The 17,075-nt window shown below is 53.0% G+C and overlaps 2 protein-coding genes across 2 annotated transcripts; both read left to right on the top strand.

Annotated features, from left to right (window-relative positions):
- The first annotated feature begins 1,503 nt into the window (after nt 1-1,503).
- CLDND2 (claudin domain containing 2) lies at nt 1,504-2,762 on the top strand. Its single transcript, XM_068993428.1, has 4 exons — nt 1,504-1,672; nt 2,010-2,147; nt 2,360-2,479; nt 2,689-2,762. The coding sequence occupies exons 1-4, from the start codon at nt 1,504-1,506 to the stop codon at nt 2,760-2,762; spliced, it is 501 nt and encodes a 166-aa protein (XP_068849529.1).
- Nucleotides 2,763-3,515: 753 nt separating this feature from the next.
- Nucleotides 3,516-16,154, top strand: ETFB (electron transfer flavoprotein subunit beta). Its single transcript, XM_068992451.1, has 6 exons — nt 3,516-3,625; nt 9,161-9,319; nt 9,483-9,641; nt 10,381-10,443; nt 12,085-12,243; nt 15,951-16,154. Exons 1-6 carry the CDS (start codon nt 3,569-3,571, stop codon nt 16,119-16,121), a joined length of 768 nt encoding a protein of 255 aa, XP_068848552.1. The 5' UTR covers nt 3,516-3,568; the 3' UTR covers nt 16,122-16,154.
- The last annotated feature ends 921 nt before the right edge of the window (nt 16,155-17,075 follow it).

Below are 17,075 nucleotides of genomic sequence, written 5' to 3'. Positions count from 1 at the left end.
AAGATTCTACATGCCTTGGAGCAACTGGGCCCGTGAGCCACAAGTACTGAGCCTGCACGCTGTAACTACTGAAGCCCTTGTGCTTAGAATCTGTGCTCTGCTACAAGAGGAGTCACCGCAATGAGAAGCCAGGACACCGCATCAAAGAGTAGCCCCTGCTCGCGGCAATTAGAGAAAGACTGAGTATAGCAACAAAGACCCAGTGCAACAGAGAAGTAAATAAATAAATAAAATTATTTAAAAGAAAATGGATTCGGAGGCAGGGCAGGAAGAACTGGACTCAGGGATCCAAGGACTTTGTAGGGCAAGGAGCAGGAAGGGGACAAGGATAGTGCCCAAGGGTGTGGTCCAACTAACTGGGTGGGATGCCAGGGGCCTCCCTGGTTTGGTGCAAGATGCTAAGCTCAATTGGGCTTCCCAGGTTGCTCAGTGGTTAAAAAAAAAAAAAAAAAATCTGCCTGCCAGTGCAGGACATGCAAGAAGCTCTGGTTCTTTCCCTGGGTGGGGAAGATCCCCCTGGAGGAGGAAATGGCAACCCACTCCAGTATTCTTGCCTGGAAAGTCCCACAGACAGAGGAGCCTGATGGGCTACAGTCCATGAGCTCAGAGAGAGTCAGATATGACTGAGCCACAGCATGGTCACACGCCAAGCTCAGTGGGGATGTGGTTGAGGGTCAGGGTCTGAGAGATGGTCAGAAGCAGATGAGGACCCAGACTGGAGATAGGGTTTGGGATGCTCTCAGAGCATCAGACATCCCTGGAGCTCACTGGTAAGAAGATGCAGAATGGAGTTCTCCAGGAGAACTGGCCCTGAGAAGCAGACGGAGGAGGAGGGGCAGGAGGCTGCCTGGGGGCTTGGGAGGGCACAAAGAACTGAGGACCAGGAGAGCTTATGGGGGTCAAGAGAAGGGAAGTTTCTAGAAGGACATGGGCTACCGTGTCAAGGCCCTCAGACCCCCTCGGACTTGCCACCTAACACTGACTGTCACTTTGCCAGAAGAGCTGCTCGTGTGTGTGTGTGTGTGTGTGTGTGTGTGTGTGTGTGTGTGTGTATAGCTGGGTGAGTGGTTATCTCTTTAAATGGCTGCTAGGAGAGGGGGGGTTCTGGAATTCTGCCGCATAGAGACACAGTCTCCCTTCTCTCACACCTCTGGGCCCTGTCCAAGGGCCCCGGGAGAGCTGGGGGTGAGTCATTGAGGTGAGGAGTGTGCACAGAGGTGGGGTGTTAGGAAGGCACACCCACTAGAGAACAGAGGTCTCTGGACAGAAGGGAGGTTCCTAAGCTGTGGTGCCTGAGGGGAAGGTGGTCAGTCTTAGGTCTGGGTGGGGCCTGCGAGGGGTCCCCAGAATGAGAAGCCCCAGGCAGGGGTGGAGGAGTAGCCATCTGATGGCTACTCCGTAGCATGATACGGAGGGACATGCAGGAGGGGGTCCCAGGGACCTGGCAGTGAGCAGGGCATGGGTCAGTCTTGCAGGCGTGATCCTTGGCAGCAGTCCCCTGGCATGGGGGTGAAGCGGAGCCTTCAGAGCGGGGGCACCATGCTGGGCTTCTTGGCCAACTCCTTCATCATTCTGTCCACTGCCTCCAACTACTGGATCCGCTACTCCAGGGGCCACAGTGGCCTTTGGCAGGAGTGTAACAAGGGCGTCTGCTCCAACATCCCCTGCGATAGTGAGGCCCGGGGGCCCAGCTGTCAGACCCCAGCCTCCCCACCCCCCCGTGAACAGACAGTCCCCAGCACTGACCACAGCTGTCCCCTCACCTGACACCACATCCTGCAGCGCCCCACCCCCCTGCTCTTTCCACTTCGGCTCCTCCGTGACCGAGGCCACCACGAACCCCCACTTCGGGGCCTGCTTCTCTGTTGCAACATTAACCTCCCCTCATGATGTAACTTCCGAGTCCCCATCCAAACCCCTGACTCGGCTCCCAGCCCGGAACCCGCGGTTGGGGGTGATGGGCAGGAGCGGCGCCAGCGGAGGTTGTTGACGCGGTCCTTTCTCCCCAGACACGCTGGCGGTGACCGGGGCGTGCATCGTGCTGGCGGCGGGCTGCGGCATCATGGGCTTGGTGATGGGGCTGCGGCTTCTGTGCAGTGAGGGCTACTCCCGGGGTCAGACCACGTGTGCCGTCTTCCTTATCTCGGGTGAGATGGCATAGGGTGGGCCTGGAAGAGAAAGCCCAGGAGCGGAGCAGGGCTCCGGAGGACAGGCCTCGAGGGGGAGGGGCCAAGGGCGGGGGCGGGATGAAGGGGGCCGGAGGGTGGGCGACAGGGGCGTGGCCAGGGCGGTGGGCGCGGTCAGGGTGGGGCCTGGGTGCCCCCCGGCCACGCTCACCTAGCGGCGGGGTGGGGCCCAGGCCTGCTTCTGCTGATCGCCCTGACAGTCTACACAGTGAAGAATGCATGGAAAGACGACGTCTTCTATTCCTGGTCCTATTTTTTTGGGTGGCTGGCTTTACCCTTCTCTATTATCGCGGGTAACATGGACAGCGGAAGAGGGTGGCGAGACTTCCCCGAGGGCCCCGCCCCGCTTCTTGCAGCGTCTTCCCAGCTGCCCTCCCAGGGACTTCCTAACATCCTCCACTCTGGGCCCTTGGAGTCCCAAACCCCAGTCCCCGGGGTCCTCCTGGTCATCTGCGCCAGGACCCACCCTGCTCCACCCGCCCTCCGTTCCCCTTTCTGCCAGGCTTCTGCTTTCTGCTGGCGGACATGATCGTGCAGAGCACGGATGCCATCAGTGGTTTCCCCGTGTGCTTATGACCGCAGCTGCCTGGGGACAGAATAAAGGATCGGCTCCCACTGCCAGCCGGCCTCACATGACTTTCTGGGGGACCCGAGGATGCGCACACGGGGGTACTTGGAGGCTCGGGGAGGAAGTAAGGACGCGAACCTACAGGGAAAGTGGAGATTTGGGGGACGCATAGAGATTCCGACGTGGGTAGGACCAAGAACATGGGTTTTGATGGGAACAGGGACACGGGGGTTGTGGAATCAGGAGGGGACAAGGGGGCGCGTGGAGAGGAGGTAGGGACGCAGACTTGCGGGGAAAGTGGAGGCGGGGGCGGGGGAGGACGGAACGGAGGGAAGGCAGAGGTGCGATCGTGGAGGGGATGAGGAATACGAGCGTGGAGAGATCGGAGGGGCCTGCAGACTCAGAGGCTCGGGGACACGAGCACTTCCGCTCTCACCACTCTAGAGAGGGAGAGTAAGAGGTGGGGACCTCAGGGAGGGGCCGACCCCCGAGGGCTTCGGGGAAAAAAAGTTTGGGACACCTCCCTCCCCCGCAAGACCTTTACCCCAGTTCCCGGCCACGCCCCCTTCCTGAAGCTCCTGTCCCTTCCCCTCCGGGTTCCGCCTCCCTCCTCAGGGGCTGCTCCCCATTGGCCCACGTCTGCTGGAGACTCTGCCTCCCGGCCTCCCGATTGGTCCTCTGTCGGGGCGGGGAGGCGGGCGCCGCAGCGGTTGGCGGCGCGTGGCGCAGGCGCAGAGGAGGGCAGAGGGGGCGGGGCGAGCGGTCAGGGAGGCAGAAGGTGAGTTCGGACCCGGCGGGTCGCCGTGGCGGGAAGATGGCGGAGCTGCGCGCGCTCGTGGCTGTCAAGAGGGTCATCGACTTCGCGGTGAAGGTGACCGCCCCCCCCTCCTCTCCCTCCTCCCTGAACCCTGCGGTCGTGTACTTCCGGGGTCACCAGCGCCCACCGTATGAGGGTCTTCTGGTACCTCCCGTGTCTGCCGCTCTCCCAAACGTCCGAGTCACAATCTGAGGGCGGAGATCACCGAACGGAGAGGTTCTTAGGTTCCCGTCCTGGTTCATTTAAACCCAGCCCTTCTGGGGTCATGACTCCGTCCCCCTTCCGCCACTTCTATACTCAGTGTCTTGAGAACTGCGTGTGGGCCGAGTTACCGTCTCTGTTTCTTACCTGCTGGAGGAGCCGTGGCCTCTAACGCACGAAGAAACTGAGTCACAGAGAGGCCACTCGGCTGAGATGGGGCTGAGCCAGGTCCCGCTGACTCCTCACCCCAATTAGTGCCTTTGAACACGAGCCAGGATTTCACTCACTCGGCTGCGTTGCACACTCAAAGGACTGTTGGGCACAGGCAATGTGCTATAATGGAAGTCCTCTGGGAACCCAGAAGCTGTCCAGCCCCAGGGCGAGCGAGGAGGCTGTAGCTCGGAAGGAGAAAGGTTTGCTAAAGATGAAAGCCAATCTGACAAGCTGATGGAAATCGCTTACAGCCTCCACGAGATGGGGTAGAGGGCAGGGTCCCTGAGGACCGGGCTTGTCCCCAGGGAAGCTGGTCTGGACAGAGGTAAATCAGACCGACTCCCTCAGACAAAAGCCACTTTGTCTCAATAGTTGGCTTGAACCAGACTAAAGGCAGTGACTCTCCATCCATGTCTGTCCCCACCTCCCCACTCCCGTCAGTACACCTGAGTACACCTCTGTGTCCCCAGCATTGCCCAACACAGGGCCTGGAAGCCTGTCTGCACATGAAAACTTCTGTGATTGTTGACAGCTCACATTAAGTGGGTCCTTGGTGTGCACTAGACGGAGATGAATTGATTCAGTCCTTTCAATACTGTCTAGATATGAATCCCATTGGACAGGTGGGGACACTGAGGCCCATGGAGGTTCTGTTGGTTGTCGGATCACCCGGCAGGGCAGCAGCAGTCAGGATCTGAAGGTAGCCAGGGCCTCCTCTCATTTCTACCTGACAACCATTTGGCCTAATGACAGCTCTGGCACCATGTGACAGGGGAGTTGCCTCCAACATTTGGGGGGCAAGCTTATTTTGGGGTCCTGCGACCCAATTCTCCTGGTGTGCTCCCCCCTCTGACTGTCCCTTTGGGCTCCCATAGCCTCCCTCAGCGCTAGTCCTAGCCACTGGCCTGAGATACCTGTCTCATCCATCAGATAGGCTCACATTTGACTCAGCTCTAGGTCTCAGCTTGGGCTTCCCTGGTGGCTCAGAAGGTGAAGAATCTGTCTGCAGTGCTAGAGACCCGGGTTCGATCACTGAGTTGGGAAGATCCCCTGGAGAAGGGAATGGCTACCCACTCCAGTATTCTTGCCTGGAGAACTCCATGGACAGAGGAGCCTGGCAGGCTACAGTCCATGGGGTTGCAAAGAGTCGGACATGACTGAGTGACTAATGTTTTCTTTGGTCCCAGCACAGGACCTGACACCAGGACATGGGGGCCTCTGGTGTTTGTGCCGAATGCCGAAGTGTAAATTCCTCATATGAATTTCTGTCCTTCCCACCCCATTCCCCCCCCCCCCCCCACCACCAAGTGTTGGCTCTGCCTGCCCCTCTCACAGTGCCCCAGGGTGTCTCCCTGGATGTGTTTGTTAATGTTCCTTCTTCAGAAAAAAAGTGATTTAAACAGTGCCAACTCCCTAATCACCCAGCCAAACCTGGAGCACCACCCCAGCTTCCTTCCTTCACCTCCGCAGTCTGTCAGTTCTCAGCCCGGTGCCTTCTGCTCTCTCCATCTCTCTGCCCTGCTCCCTCTTCTCCGGCTGTTCAGGCCTCCTCTTCTACCTGTACCCTCAGTGTCGTCTCCTCCCCAGTTCCCTAGTCTCTCCCCTCCAGTTCATCCCCTCCCAGCCTCGGAGTTGGAGGGGGCTTCGTACACCCAGGGCTGACCCTGTGACCCCACCATCACCCCAGTTTTCCCAAGCTCCCGGAGGACAAAGTCCCAGTCCCTCAGCCTGGGGCTCAGGCCTCTCAGTGGTCCAGCCCTGGCTCCCTGGCCTTCCATCACCCCTCCTTGGTGCCTCCGCGGCTCCAAGCTGCTCAGACTTTCCCAACAGACCAGACTGCTGGTTGCCTTGCGCCTTTGCCCCTGCTGTGCCTTCTGCCTGGGTGCCTTTCCAGCTCCACCCTCCCACCTCTGCTTCTTATCCCTCCCTTGTCCTGCCTAATTCCCATCTCATCTATTGCAATAAGGCTAAGGGATTCTATGATGTCACAACCTCCCGGAAATCCCCCCTCCCCCACCGCCTCATCCCTTTAGGCTACTCTGATGTGTCCTTGGGCCCTCCCGCAGCCCCTTGGGCTTGGTCTCAGCCCTTCCCACACTGGATTAATTAAGATCCTCTGTTTGCCCAGATGTCCACACCCCGCCCCCAGATTGGCAGCTTTTTTGGGGGGGGGGGGGCGGGGCGTGTGCAAGGCCTGACGCAACTCTGTGTTTCCAGCATCGCCCTAGCCTCTGAGGCCTTCCGTGGTCACCTGCTCGGCCTCTCTGTGCCTCGGTTGCCCCATCTAGCAAGTGGGGATGGCAGTGGCAGTAACCAGCCTCCTGGGCTCTTTGGATGGTTAAACGAGTTAAGGCTTATAAAGCCCTTGGAAGCTTTGCCTGCCTGTTTCTGTTGAGGGTTAATTTGTTGCACCTTGAAGAGAAAGCCTGGATGCTTCACTGAATCATCTCCCTCAATTTATAAAAACATCTTTATTCAAAAAAAGAAAAAAAGACCATACTGAGTTTGCAGGCCAACCATTGTTTCCCGACTTAAGTAATTTAAGTAAGCAGTGTTTCGGAAGCCTGGAAACAACTCAAGCTTCAAAGGTCTTCCCTGGAGATGAGCTGGCACAGGTCCCCGCTACCAGAGAACTCACATCTATTTCTCCCTGGGAGTTGGGAGTCTGGGGCTGGGCGTCTTGCCAGGGCTGGAACAGGCTGGGGCGCTCCCTTGGCCCCCGCTGACTCCCCCCAGTGAGGCCTTGTACTGATTTGGGGGGCCACTTTCCTGTTTATAAAGGGGAGGCTCCTATATTGAATTTTTTTTTTTTAATGAAAGAAAGGGCTTTGGTGTTTTAGTTTCCATGCTGTTTAGTAAGTGACTGATCAGCGGACAGGTGCCCTTGTGAGCAAGCTGTCATTTAGTCATCCGACAAATACTTACAATGCATTCACCATGTGCCAGGCACTGTGCTAGGCCCAGGGGATATAGTCATGACCAAAATGCACATAAATTCCTGTCTTCGTGGAGTTGACATTTTGCTGGAGAGAAGACAGGTCTGACATATGTCATGTGGCAGGGGGTTGGTCATTGTGACAGAAAGAGAAAGATGAGACAGGGAGAGTTGAGAGGGTTGCAGTTTGAGGAAGATGGCCAGGGAAGGCAGAAGGAGGTGAGGGATGGAGCCAACGGCATGTCTGGGGAAATCTTGTGTGATCCACCCAGTAGAGATTCTAGTAGGAAAAGAAGAACAAAATGTGGACTCAGTGCATGGTGTTTGCTCCATGGCTTTTTCTGTAAAGTTAATTGATTAAGTTCTAGAGTCTGTGCCCTATTGTTGGTGCCAAGATGACTTTTCCAAAACTGGGATAGGGTTGTTCTTTTTCTCTTTCTCCCCCTCCTCCTTTTAATGTTACCAGTCCCTGAGGCACAGGCAGACTGGGAGACCCCTCCCCAAATCCCACACTGCCATCTCAGTTCTGTCCTGTGAATGGGAGGAACAGCCACACCTCCGCCAGGCCCACAGAAACCGGTGCAGGGAAATAGTAAGAGAGAGAATCCCAGTGTCCCCCACTGGGCCATGCTGTCACCCTGGATCTGCTCTGTTCAAGGAAAAGAGAGAGGGAGGTCCTGAGCCAGGTTATGTAGGCTCCCAAGCCAAGCTCCCCTGGGCATCTCTCTCTCAGGCTGGAGCCCAATTCAGTGTCCCCCTCTCTGCTAATGTACCCACTGGAAACCCGAGAGTCCACTCGACTCTTCCCTCTCACCGCTCCCCTCCTCCACCCCGGCACTCCGTCAGTCTCACCTCCAAAGGCCTCCAGTGCACCCAGTTCCCCATCAGCCCTGTCACGGCTGTCCAAAGCAGTCATTTCTGATTTCAGTGACCGATAGCCACCCAGTCCCCACTTCCGTTCTTGCCATTTTTCCAGTTTTCTCCACCAAGGATCCAGAATGACCTGGTGCAAACTTAAGTTGGATGCAGTCACCTCTTTATGCTATTCTTTGGATCAAGGCCCAGCTCCCTGGCAGGGCCTGCTGGGCCCTGGACAGTCATATTCCTTTCCTGTTGCTCCTGAAACTAGTTACCATAAACTTGTGTGACTCCCAACAACCGATTCCTTCTCTTCCAGTTCTGGAGGTCAGATGTCTGCAGTGAGTGTACTGGATTAAGTTCAAGGTGTCAGCAGGGCTGTGTGCCTTCCAGAGGCTCCTGGAGAGAATCTGTCTCTTGCCTTTGCCAGCTCCTAGAGGCCCCCTGCATCCCTTGGCTTGTGGCCCCTTCCTCTGTCTTCAGTCAGTAGCATAGCATTTTCAGTCTCTCTTGGACCCTGACACTCCCTCCCCTCCCTCTTTCACTTATAAGGAATGCTGTGACTCGTTTGGGCCCACCTGGTTCATACCAAGTAACCTCTCTCAGAATCCTGAATGTAAGCACTTTTGCATAAGTCCCTTTTACCACGTAGGCTACAGTCACCATGCAGGCGACAGTCACAGGGTTAGGATGTGGGCATCTTGAGGATCATGCCGGTTCAGCCCTTGCCAGCCTCTGCAACAGCACACTGCATTCCTCTGGCCACACCAGCTGCCTGGGACTCCTCAAACCCCAGGGCCTTTGCACGTGGTCCTCCCACCCCTGACACTTTCCCACACACTTAACCCCCTCAATGCCAGTTCCCCTTCAGGTTCAGCTCAACTGCCACTGACTCAGGGAATCCTCCCCTGATAGCCTCCAACATCAGCCTGGGCTGGGCCCCCCTCGTCCTATCTTACAGCTCCCTGACTCCTCCTCTAGGATTGTCAGGTGGTACAGAAGGAGACTAGAGTGCTTGGGGCCCAGGGCACTGCCGACTGACCACATGACTGTGGGACAGTTACTTCCATTCAGAGCCTTCCCTGGTGGCTCAGGATAAAGAATCTGCCTGCCAAGCAGGAGACACAGGTTCGATCCCTGGATCGGGAAGATTCCCTGGAGAAGGAAACGGCAACCTCCTCCAGTATTCTTGCCTGGAGAATCCCACGGACAAAGGAGCCTGGCGGGCTACAGGCCATAGGGTTGCAAAGAGTTGGACAAGACCAAAGCGATTTAGCAGGCACGCATGCGGTCCCCATCCAGCCTGGGTGGAGTGGTATCTCAGCCCCTGCCTCCTCACCTGCTTCCCTCTGACCTTGCCCCTTCCCCTCCTGGCTGAGCAGATCCGGGTGAAGCCCGACAAGACGGGTGTGGTCACGGATGGCGTGAAGCATTCCATGAACCCCTTCTGTGAAATCGCAGTGGAGGAGGCCGTGCGGCTCAAGGAGAAGAAGCTAGTGAAGGAAATCATTGCCGTCAGCTGCGGGCCTGCCCAGTGCCAGGTGCTCTGGGCCTAGGGAGGGGCTGGGGCCCCACGTCCTGCATCAGAGGGAGGAGGGGCTGGGGGCTGGACCCCTGGGTTCTGAGAGAGGAGGGGCTGGGGGCCTGTGCTCCTGGGTCCCCTTCGGGCTAGAAGCCAAGTCAAGCCCCTTCTTTGTCTGGCAGGAGACAATCCGCACCGCTCTGGCCATGGGTGCAGACCGGGGCATCCACGTGGAGGTGCCTGCTGCAGAAGCGAATCACCTGGGTCCCCTGCAGGTGGCTCGGGTCCTGGCCAAGCTGGCAGAGAAGGAGAAGGTGGACCTGGTGCTGCTGGGAAAGCAGGTAGGTGGCAGAATCATGATTCAAAGTGGCTGAAGCCAAAGAGCAAACTTATTAGTTCATGTGAGGAAGCTTCAGGCACAGCTTGATCTAGGTCCCACATGCTATAATCTGTAACTCTGTGTTAGCTTTACTCTCTGTAGCTCCAGGCTCACATCCCAGCAGCCTGAGAACCCCAGCAGAAAGGCAGGAACCTCTATTACAAGGAGTCCAGCAAAACTTTCAGAGCTGACTCTTCATTGGTCTAGCTGGAGTCACGTGCCCATCCTTGAACTAATCACTGGGGTCGGAGATAAAGCGTTCCCACTGGCCCAGATGCCGTCCATGTGGTTGCTCTGTGTGACCAGAACGGGTGTGCCTAGAGTGACACCACTGGAATATTTAAAGAAGGGGAAAAGACATACCAGGGCCCCTCATGTGCTCATCAAAAACTAACTGCCTCTCTCGGGGCCTTAGTGAGGGGAAGGGAGCATTGTGGACCAGGAGTCAGCAAATTGGTCCATGGCCACCACTGATTTTATAAATAAAGTTTTACTGAAATGCTGCCACATGTGTCTATGTAGACACCTATTGTCTATGGCTGCTTGTGCTCTATAGGGGCAAAGCTGAGTGATCGTAACAGTGTTTATATTTTTTACCTGGTCTGTTACAGAAACGTCTGCCAGCCTCCTTTCTAGAACAAAAGCCCAAATGGTACCTGAGAAACCCCATCATTGTACAATCTTCTCTCTTCTCCACTCAGGCCATCGATGATGACTGTAACCAGACAGGGCAGATGACAGCCGGATTTCTGGACTGGCCACAGGTGAGGCCAGAGTGGGGACCATCTGCAGAAGGCCAGGCCTGGGGGCTCAGAACACAGCCACCCGATCTCTGCCCTTCTGGAGGGAGGCAGGTGTGAAGCTGGACGCCTGCTCCAGTGGGCAGAAGTGGGGTCGCATGTGCGAGACTCCAGGCCTCCTCTGGGCCTTCACGTGCTCCTTCCCTGTCCTGCTGCTCCTCAGCCACGCCCAGCCCAGCCCTACCCCAGGGCCTTTGCACCTGCTGTTCCCTCAGCCTGGAACAGGATTCTCTCAGATCACCTCAAGGCTTCTGACTTACCTCCAGATTTCTCCTCAGGTTTCACCTCTTCCGAGAGGCCTACTTGCTCACAATCTATGAAATATGCCCCCTCTCCAACCCCATGAGCCCCATTCCTGCCTAACTGAAATGCAAATGACAGGAGTCATTTAAAATTTTCACAGCCACTTTCAAGAAGTAAAAAAGGCCAGATTTATTTCAAGGTTATTTTAGTTCACATATCAAAAATACTATTCTAACATGTCACAGAGAAAAAATATTGGGCTATTTTACATTCTTTTGGTTTTTGGTATGAGGTTTTTGAAATCCAGTGTGTATTGTATATTTACAGAGTATTTCAATTCAGATGCTCAGTTTCTATCAGAAATATTCAGATTCCTAAAACTCATTGTTGAAAAAGTAGATTCATACGCCCAAGTTGTTCCAAACAGGCTTAAATAACAATCAAATATCCTGCACATATATAAAGTATACAATTAAGTGAACTTTGATACATGTTACACATATATTACACACCCGTGAAACCATCCCCACAGTTATGATAATGGATCTTGCTTATTGGTCTTAAAATTTAAATTAACGAAATAAAATGAAAAATTCCATCCACACCTCAGTGGAACTAACCACATTTCACGTGCTCAGAAGCCACCTGTGGCCAGTGGCCACTGTGTTTACTTGGTTACCAGTGGTCTTCACTGCAGGATAAATGCCCCCAAAGCCGGAACCTTATCAGTTATGTTCATGGTGTATCTCCAAGAGCAGGCTTATGGGACATTCCGGGTGAGACCTGAAAGATTTGTCCAGTGAATAAGTGACACAATAGAGAGAACAGATTGGTTAGACAGAGGGTGTAGGTCACATCTGGAAATGGTGATTCAGGACCGAAGGGCCCAAGAGCCTTGGGCCAGAGGGTGGGCACTAAGTGAAGAAGGTGGAGCCCCAGAGGATGTTTTGAGGATCAAGGTACACTTGAGCTTCTGTTGTCAAGAGGCCTCAAAGGAGCTCTTGGGGACAGAAAGATGGGTAAATGAGACCATGACACGAGCCTTGAACCAGCCTGGACATGTTTTTGAGCCTCTCTCTCTGCCTCAGTTTTCCTCATCTGTAAAGTGGGATAATAGCACTTCCCTCATAGAGTTCCTAGGAGGATCTGATGACTTGATACATTTCAGTCACTTGGAACAGTGTCCCATACTCAACATGTGTTCGTTATCATTGAGAAAGGGAGATCCAGTGGGTAGGTTTAAGATATTAGGAACTATACCCTAAGTCCCATGAAAGACACCCTCCCCTGGATTTTTGAGATCCCTCTCTGTGACTTCCTTAGTTAACCTCCCCTGTGTCCCCCCACGCTGTCCTTCCCCAGGGCACATTCGCTTCCCAGGTGACACTGGAAGGGGACAAGATCAAAGTAGAGCGGGAGATTGATGGGGGCCTGGAGACTCTGCGCTTGAAGTTGCCTGCTGTGGTGACCGCTGACCTGCGGCTCAATGAGCCCCGCTATGCAACATTGCCCAATATCATGGTGAGTACTTAGCAGTGGGGCCACTGGGGGGCTGGGAAGGGGCGGATGCTGCAGGCCCCATGCCTTACTGGTGGTCAGGTGGGAGGAGAGCAGACCCAAGGGACGTCTCCAAAGGAAAGGGCCACCTGGTGAGTCGGGCTGACAGAGGGTTCAGTTCAGTTCAGTTCAGTTCAGTCGCTCAGTTGTGTCCGACTCTGCAACCCCATAAATTGCAGCACGCCAGGCCTCCCTGTCCATCACCAACTCCCAGAGTTCACTCAAACTCAAGTCCATCGAGTCGGTGATGCCATCCAGCCATCTCATCCTCTGTCGTCCCCTTCTCCTGCCCCCAATCCCTCCCAGCATCAGGGTCTTTTCCAATGAGTCAGCTCTTCGCACGAGGTGGCCAAAGTACTGGAGTTTCAGCTTTCGCATCATTCCTTCCAAAGAACACCCAGGACTGATCTCCTTTAGGATGGACTGGTTGGATCTCCTTGCAGTCTAAGAGACTCTCAAGAGTCTTTTCTAACACCACAGTTCAAAAGCATCAATTCTTCGGTGCTCAGCTTTCTTCACAGTCCAACTCTCACATCCAAACATGATTACTGGAAAAACCATAGCCTTGACTAGACTGACCTTTGTTGGCAAAGTAATGTCTCTGCAATCTTGATTCCAGCTTGTGCTTCTTCCAGCCCAGCGTTTCTCATGATGTACTCTGCATATAAGTTAAATAAGCAGGGTGACAATATACTCCTTTTCCTATTTGGAACCAGTCTGTTGTTCCATGTCCAGTTCTAACTGTTGCTTCCTGACCTGTATACAGGTTTCTTAAGAGGCAAGTCAGGTGGTCTGGTATTCCCATCTCTTTCAGAATTTTCCACAGTTTTTTGTGATCCACACAGTCAAAGGCTTTGGCATAGTCAATAAAGCAGAAATAGATGTTTTTCTGGAACTCTCTCGGAGAAGGCAATGGCACCCCACTCCAGTACTCTTGCCTGGAAAATCCCATGGACGGAGGAGGCTGGTACGCTGCAGTCCATGGGCTTGTGAAGAGTCGGACACGACTGAGCGACTTCACTTTCACTTTTCCCTTTCATGCATTGGAGAAGAAAATGGCAACCCACTCCAGTGTTCTTGCCTGGAGAATCCCAGGGACGGGGGTGGGCTGCCGTCTCTGGAGTCGCACAGAGTTGGACACGACTGAAGCGACTTAGCAGCAGCAGTAGCAGCTGGAACTCTCTTGCTTTTTCGATGATCCAGCGGGTGTTGGCAATTTGATTTCTGGGTCCTCTGCCTTTTCTAAAATCAGCTTGAACATCTAGAAGTTCACGGTTCATGTATTGCTGAAGCCTGGCTTGGAGAATTTTGAGCATTACTTTACTAGCGTGTGAGATGAGTGCAATTGTGTGGTAGTTTGTGCATTCTTTGGCATTGCCTTTCTTTGGGATTGGAATGAAAACTGACCTTTTCCAGTCCTGTGGCCACTGCTGAGTTTTCCAAATTTGCTGGCATATTGAGTGCAGCACTTTCACAGAATCATCTTTCAGGATTTGAAATAGCTCCACTGGAATTCCATCACCTCCACTAGCTTTGTTCGTAGTGATACTTTCTAAGGCCCACTTGACTTCACATTCCAGGATGTCTGGCTCTAGGTGAGTGATTACACCATCGTGATTATCTTGGTCATGAAGATCTTTTCCGTACAGTTCTTCCGTGTATTCTTGCCACCTCTTCTTAATATCTTCTGTTTCTGTTAGGTCCATACCATTTCTGTCCTTTATCGAGCCCATCTTTGCATGAAATGTTCCCTTAGTATCTCTAATTTTCTTGACGAGATATCTAGTCTTTCCCATTCTGTTGTTTTCCTCTATTTCTTTGCCTTGATTACTGAGGAAGGCTTTCTTATCTCTCCTTGCTATTCTTTGGAACCCTGCATTCAGATGCTTATATCTTTCCTTTTCTCCTTTGCTTTTCTCTTCTCTTCTTTTCACAGCTATTTGTAAGGCCTCCTCAGACAGCCATTTTGCTTTTTTGCATTTCTTTCCATGGGGATGGTCTTGATCCCTGTCTTCTGTACAGTGTCATGAACCTCAATCCATAGTTCATCAGGCACTCTTTATCTATCAGATCTAGTCCCTTAAATCTATTTCCCACTTCCACTGTATAATCATACGGAATTTGATTTAGGTCATACCTGAATGGTCTAGTGGTTTTCCCTATTTTCTTCAATTTAAGTCTGAATTTGGCAATAAGGAGTTCATGATCTGAGCCACAGTCAACTCCCAGTCTTGTTTTTGCTGACTGTATAGCGCTTCTCCATCTTTGTTTGCAAAGAATATAATCAGTCTGATTTCGGTGTTGACCATCTGGTGATGTCCATGTGTAGTCTTCTCTTGTGTTGTTGGAAGAAGGTGTTTGCTATGACCAGTGCGTTCTCTTGGCAGAACTCTATTAGCCTTTGCCCTGCTTCATTCCGCATTCCAAGGCCAAATTTGCCTGTTACTCCAGGTGTTTCTTGACTTCTACTTTTGCATTCCAGTCCCCTATAATGAAAAGGACATTTTTGGGGGGTGTTAGTTCTAAAAGGTCTTGTAGGTCTTCATAGAACCATTCAACTTCAGCTTCTTCAGTGTTACTGGTTGGGGCATAGACTTGGATAACTGTGATACTGAATGGTTTGCCTTGGAAACGAACAGAGATCATTCTGTAGTTTTTGAGATTGCATCCAAGTACTGCATTTTGGACTCTTTTGTTGACCATGATGGCTACTCCATTTCTTCTAAGGGATTCCTGCCCTTAGACAGAGGGTTCACTGAATCATTTCTGCCAATAGTGAGAGTTCTGGGAGAGGGTGCTGTTTTGGTGAATGGAGCAGGTTTTTGGTCACCTCAGCCAGCAGAAAGGCTTCACTGTCCAATAGGAAGGTTTACCTGTCATTCCAACATATAGGAAAAGTTGATTGTGTAATCTTAGCCAATTAGATCATCTTGGTTCATCAGGGAGGGTTCCGCTGGTAATCATTACCAACAGGAAAGAATCATTTAGGCCTAACTAGGAAAAGTTCATGGGGTCTCTTGGCAAACATGGTGAAATCACTGTTCATCTAGATTCTAGCATGTGGAGAACATTGTGGGCCATCTCAGCCAATAGGGTGCGTTCAATGAACCATCTCACCTAATAGGGAGAATTCATTGTGTTTTCTCAGCCAAACAGTTCTCCTGTTTGTCATTTATCCAACAAGGAAGGTTCATTGACTCATCATAGCCAATAGGTGAGGTCAGTGAGTTATCTCAGCCAATAGGAAGGTATCAGTGTGTCATCCCAGCCAATAGAGAGTGTTTAGTAGGTCATTTCATTTAACAGGGAGGGTTCACTGAGTCATCCCAACAAGGGGAGTACAATTGGTCATCTTGGCCAAAGGTCCATTGAGTTATTATTGCCAGAGGATGACTTTTCCCACCCTTTCCAGCCAGTGAAGGACTTCCCATGGTGGTTAACTAAAGGGGGGCTTCCACAATAGGAGGGCTCCCCAGGGCACCCCAGCCAGCAGGAATTGTCCACACCAAGTGTGGCCCTGTAAGAGGTCACATGTGCCCTGGCCAGTGGGCAGATCCAGAGGGTTCAACCGATGGGAGTGGTTCTGCAGGTGTGGCACACATGCAAAGGGGCTGCAAGAGGGTGGGCAGGGGCTGGGGCAGCCCTATGAAATCATGGCCTCCTGAGTGCAGAAAGCCAAGAAGAAGAAGATCGAGGTGATTAAGGCAGGGGACCTGGGCGTGGACCTGACCTCCAAGCTCTCCGTGATTAGCGTGGAAGACCCGCCCCAGCGCACGGCTGGTGTCAAGGTGGAGACCACAGAGGACCTGGTGGCCAAACTGAAGGAGATTGGGCGCATCTGAGCCCCTTCCCTGAAACCCAGCAATAAAACCATGACTCTTCCAACGTCTGTCTCCATTAACTCATTCCCCGGGAATCCCTTCTTTGATTCATTCAATGAACATTTATTCAAGTCTCCCATGTGCCAGGTCCTGTGCTGGGCAACACTGGGGACCCAAGTGAGTTTTGTCAGGTCCCTGCCTTTGAGGAGCTTCCATGTTGAAGGAGGGACAGACATGGGTGCCTGGCCTTTGCTGAGACTTGGGTCACAAGAGGGAATGATGCCGGAAGCTCTGGTCCTGGTTGGGCAGACAGGCAAGCAACAGACAATCCAAACCTAGGGTGGGGATGAAGAGCTGAGCCCTGGAGTCAGAGATGGTGATTTTAGAGCCTCACTCTCATACTTACCAGTTGTGAGATCTTGAGTGAGTTACTTCCTGTCTCTGATGTTCAGTTTCCTCATTTGGACAATCAAAACAGGAAGAGCTTGGTACAGTGGTTAAGGGCCTGGTTAACCCAGGTTCAGCTCCCAGCCTGCCCAGTCCCTGGCTCTGGGAGGACCTTTGGCAGACTCCTATTCTCTGAGCCTGGGCGTCTTCCTCCATCAAGTGGAGTCAGTAATGATACCTGTTTTCTGCTTGTTTGTTATGGTATAAGGTGCGTGTCAAGTCGCTTCAGTATTGTCTGACTCTTTGCAACACCATGGACTGTAGCCTGCCAGTCTCTTCTGTCCATGGGATTTCCCAGGCAAGAATACTAGAGTAGGTTGCCATGCCCTCCTCCAGGGGATCTCGAACCAGGGATTGAACCCGTCTCCTGCATTGCAGGCGAATTCTTTGCCATTGAGACACCAGGGAAACCCATCACAGCGTAACAAACCTCTCTAAAACTTGGTGGCATAAACCTACAATTACTTTGCTCATAAATCTGAAGTTTGGGCAGGGTTTGGCAGGGACAGCTTGCCTCTTCACGCAACA

The sequence above is a fragment of the Capricornis sumatraensis genome, chromosome 20 (assembly GCF_032405125.1).
Source record: "Capricornis sumatraensis isolate serow.1 chromosome 20, serow.2, whole genome shotgun sequence".
NCBI lineage: Eukaryota > Metazoa > Chordata > Mammalia > Artiodactyla > Bovidae > Capricornis > Capricornis sumatraensis.
This window is presented reverse-complemented; position numbering and strand designations above follow the sequence as displayed.

What these genes read in the sequence shown, in the direction of transcription:
- ETFB (XM_068992451.1), top strand. Translation starts at nt 3,569, where the DNA reads ATGGCGGAGCTGCGCGCGCTCGTGGCTGTCAAGAGGGTCATCGACTTC. An exon ending in GCGGGCCTGCCCAGTGCCAG is followed by an intron (nt 9,320 to 9,482) that starts GTGCTCTGGGCC and finishes TTTGTCTGGCAG; the next exon opens with GAGACAATCCGCACCGCTCT. An exon ending in CAACATTGCCCAATATCATG is followed by an intron (nt 12,244 to 15,950) that starts GTGAGTACTTAG and finishes TCCTGAGTGCAG; the next exon opens with AAAGCCAAGAAGAAGAAGAT.
- CLDND2 (XM_068993428.1), top strand. Translation starts at nt 1,504, where the DNA reads ATGGGGGTGAAGCGGAGCCTTCAGAGCGGGGGCACCATGCTGGGCTTC. An exon ending in CTCCAACATCCCCTGCGATA is followed by an intron (nt 1,673 to 2,009) that starts GTGAGGCCCGGG and finishes CTTTCTCCCCAG; the next exon opens with ACACGCTGGCGGTGACCGGG. An exon ending in TGCCGTCTTCCTTATCTCGG is followed by an intron (nt 2,148 to 2,359) that starts GTGAGATGGCAT and finishes GGTGGGGCCCAG; the next exon opens with GCCTGCTTCTGCTGATCGCC.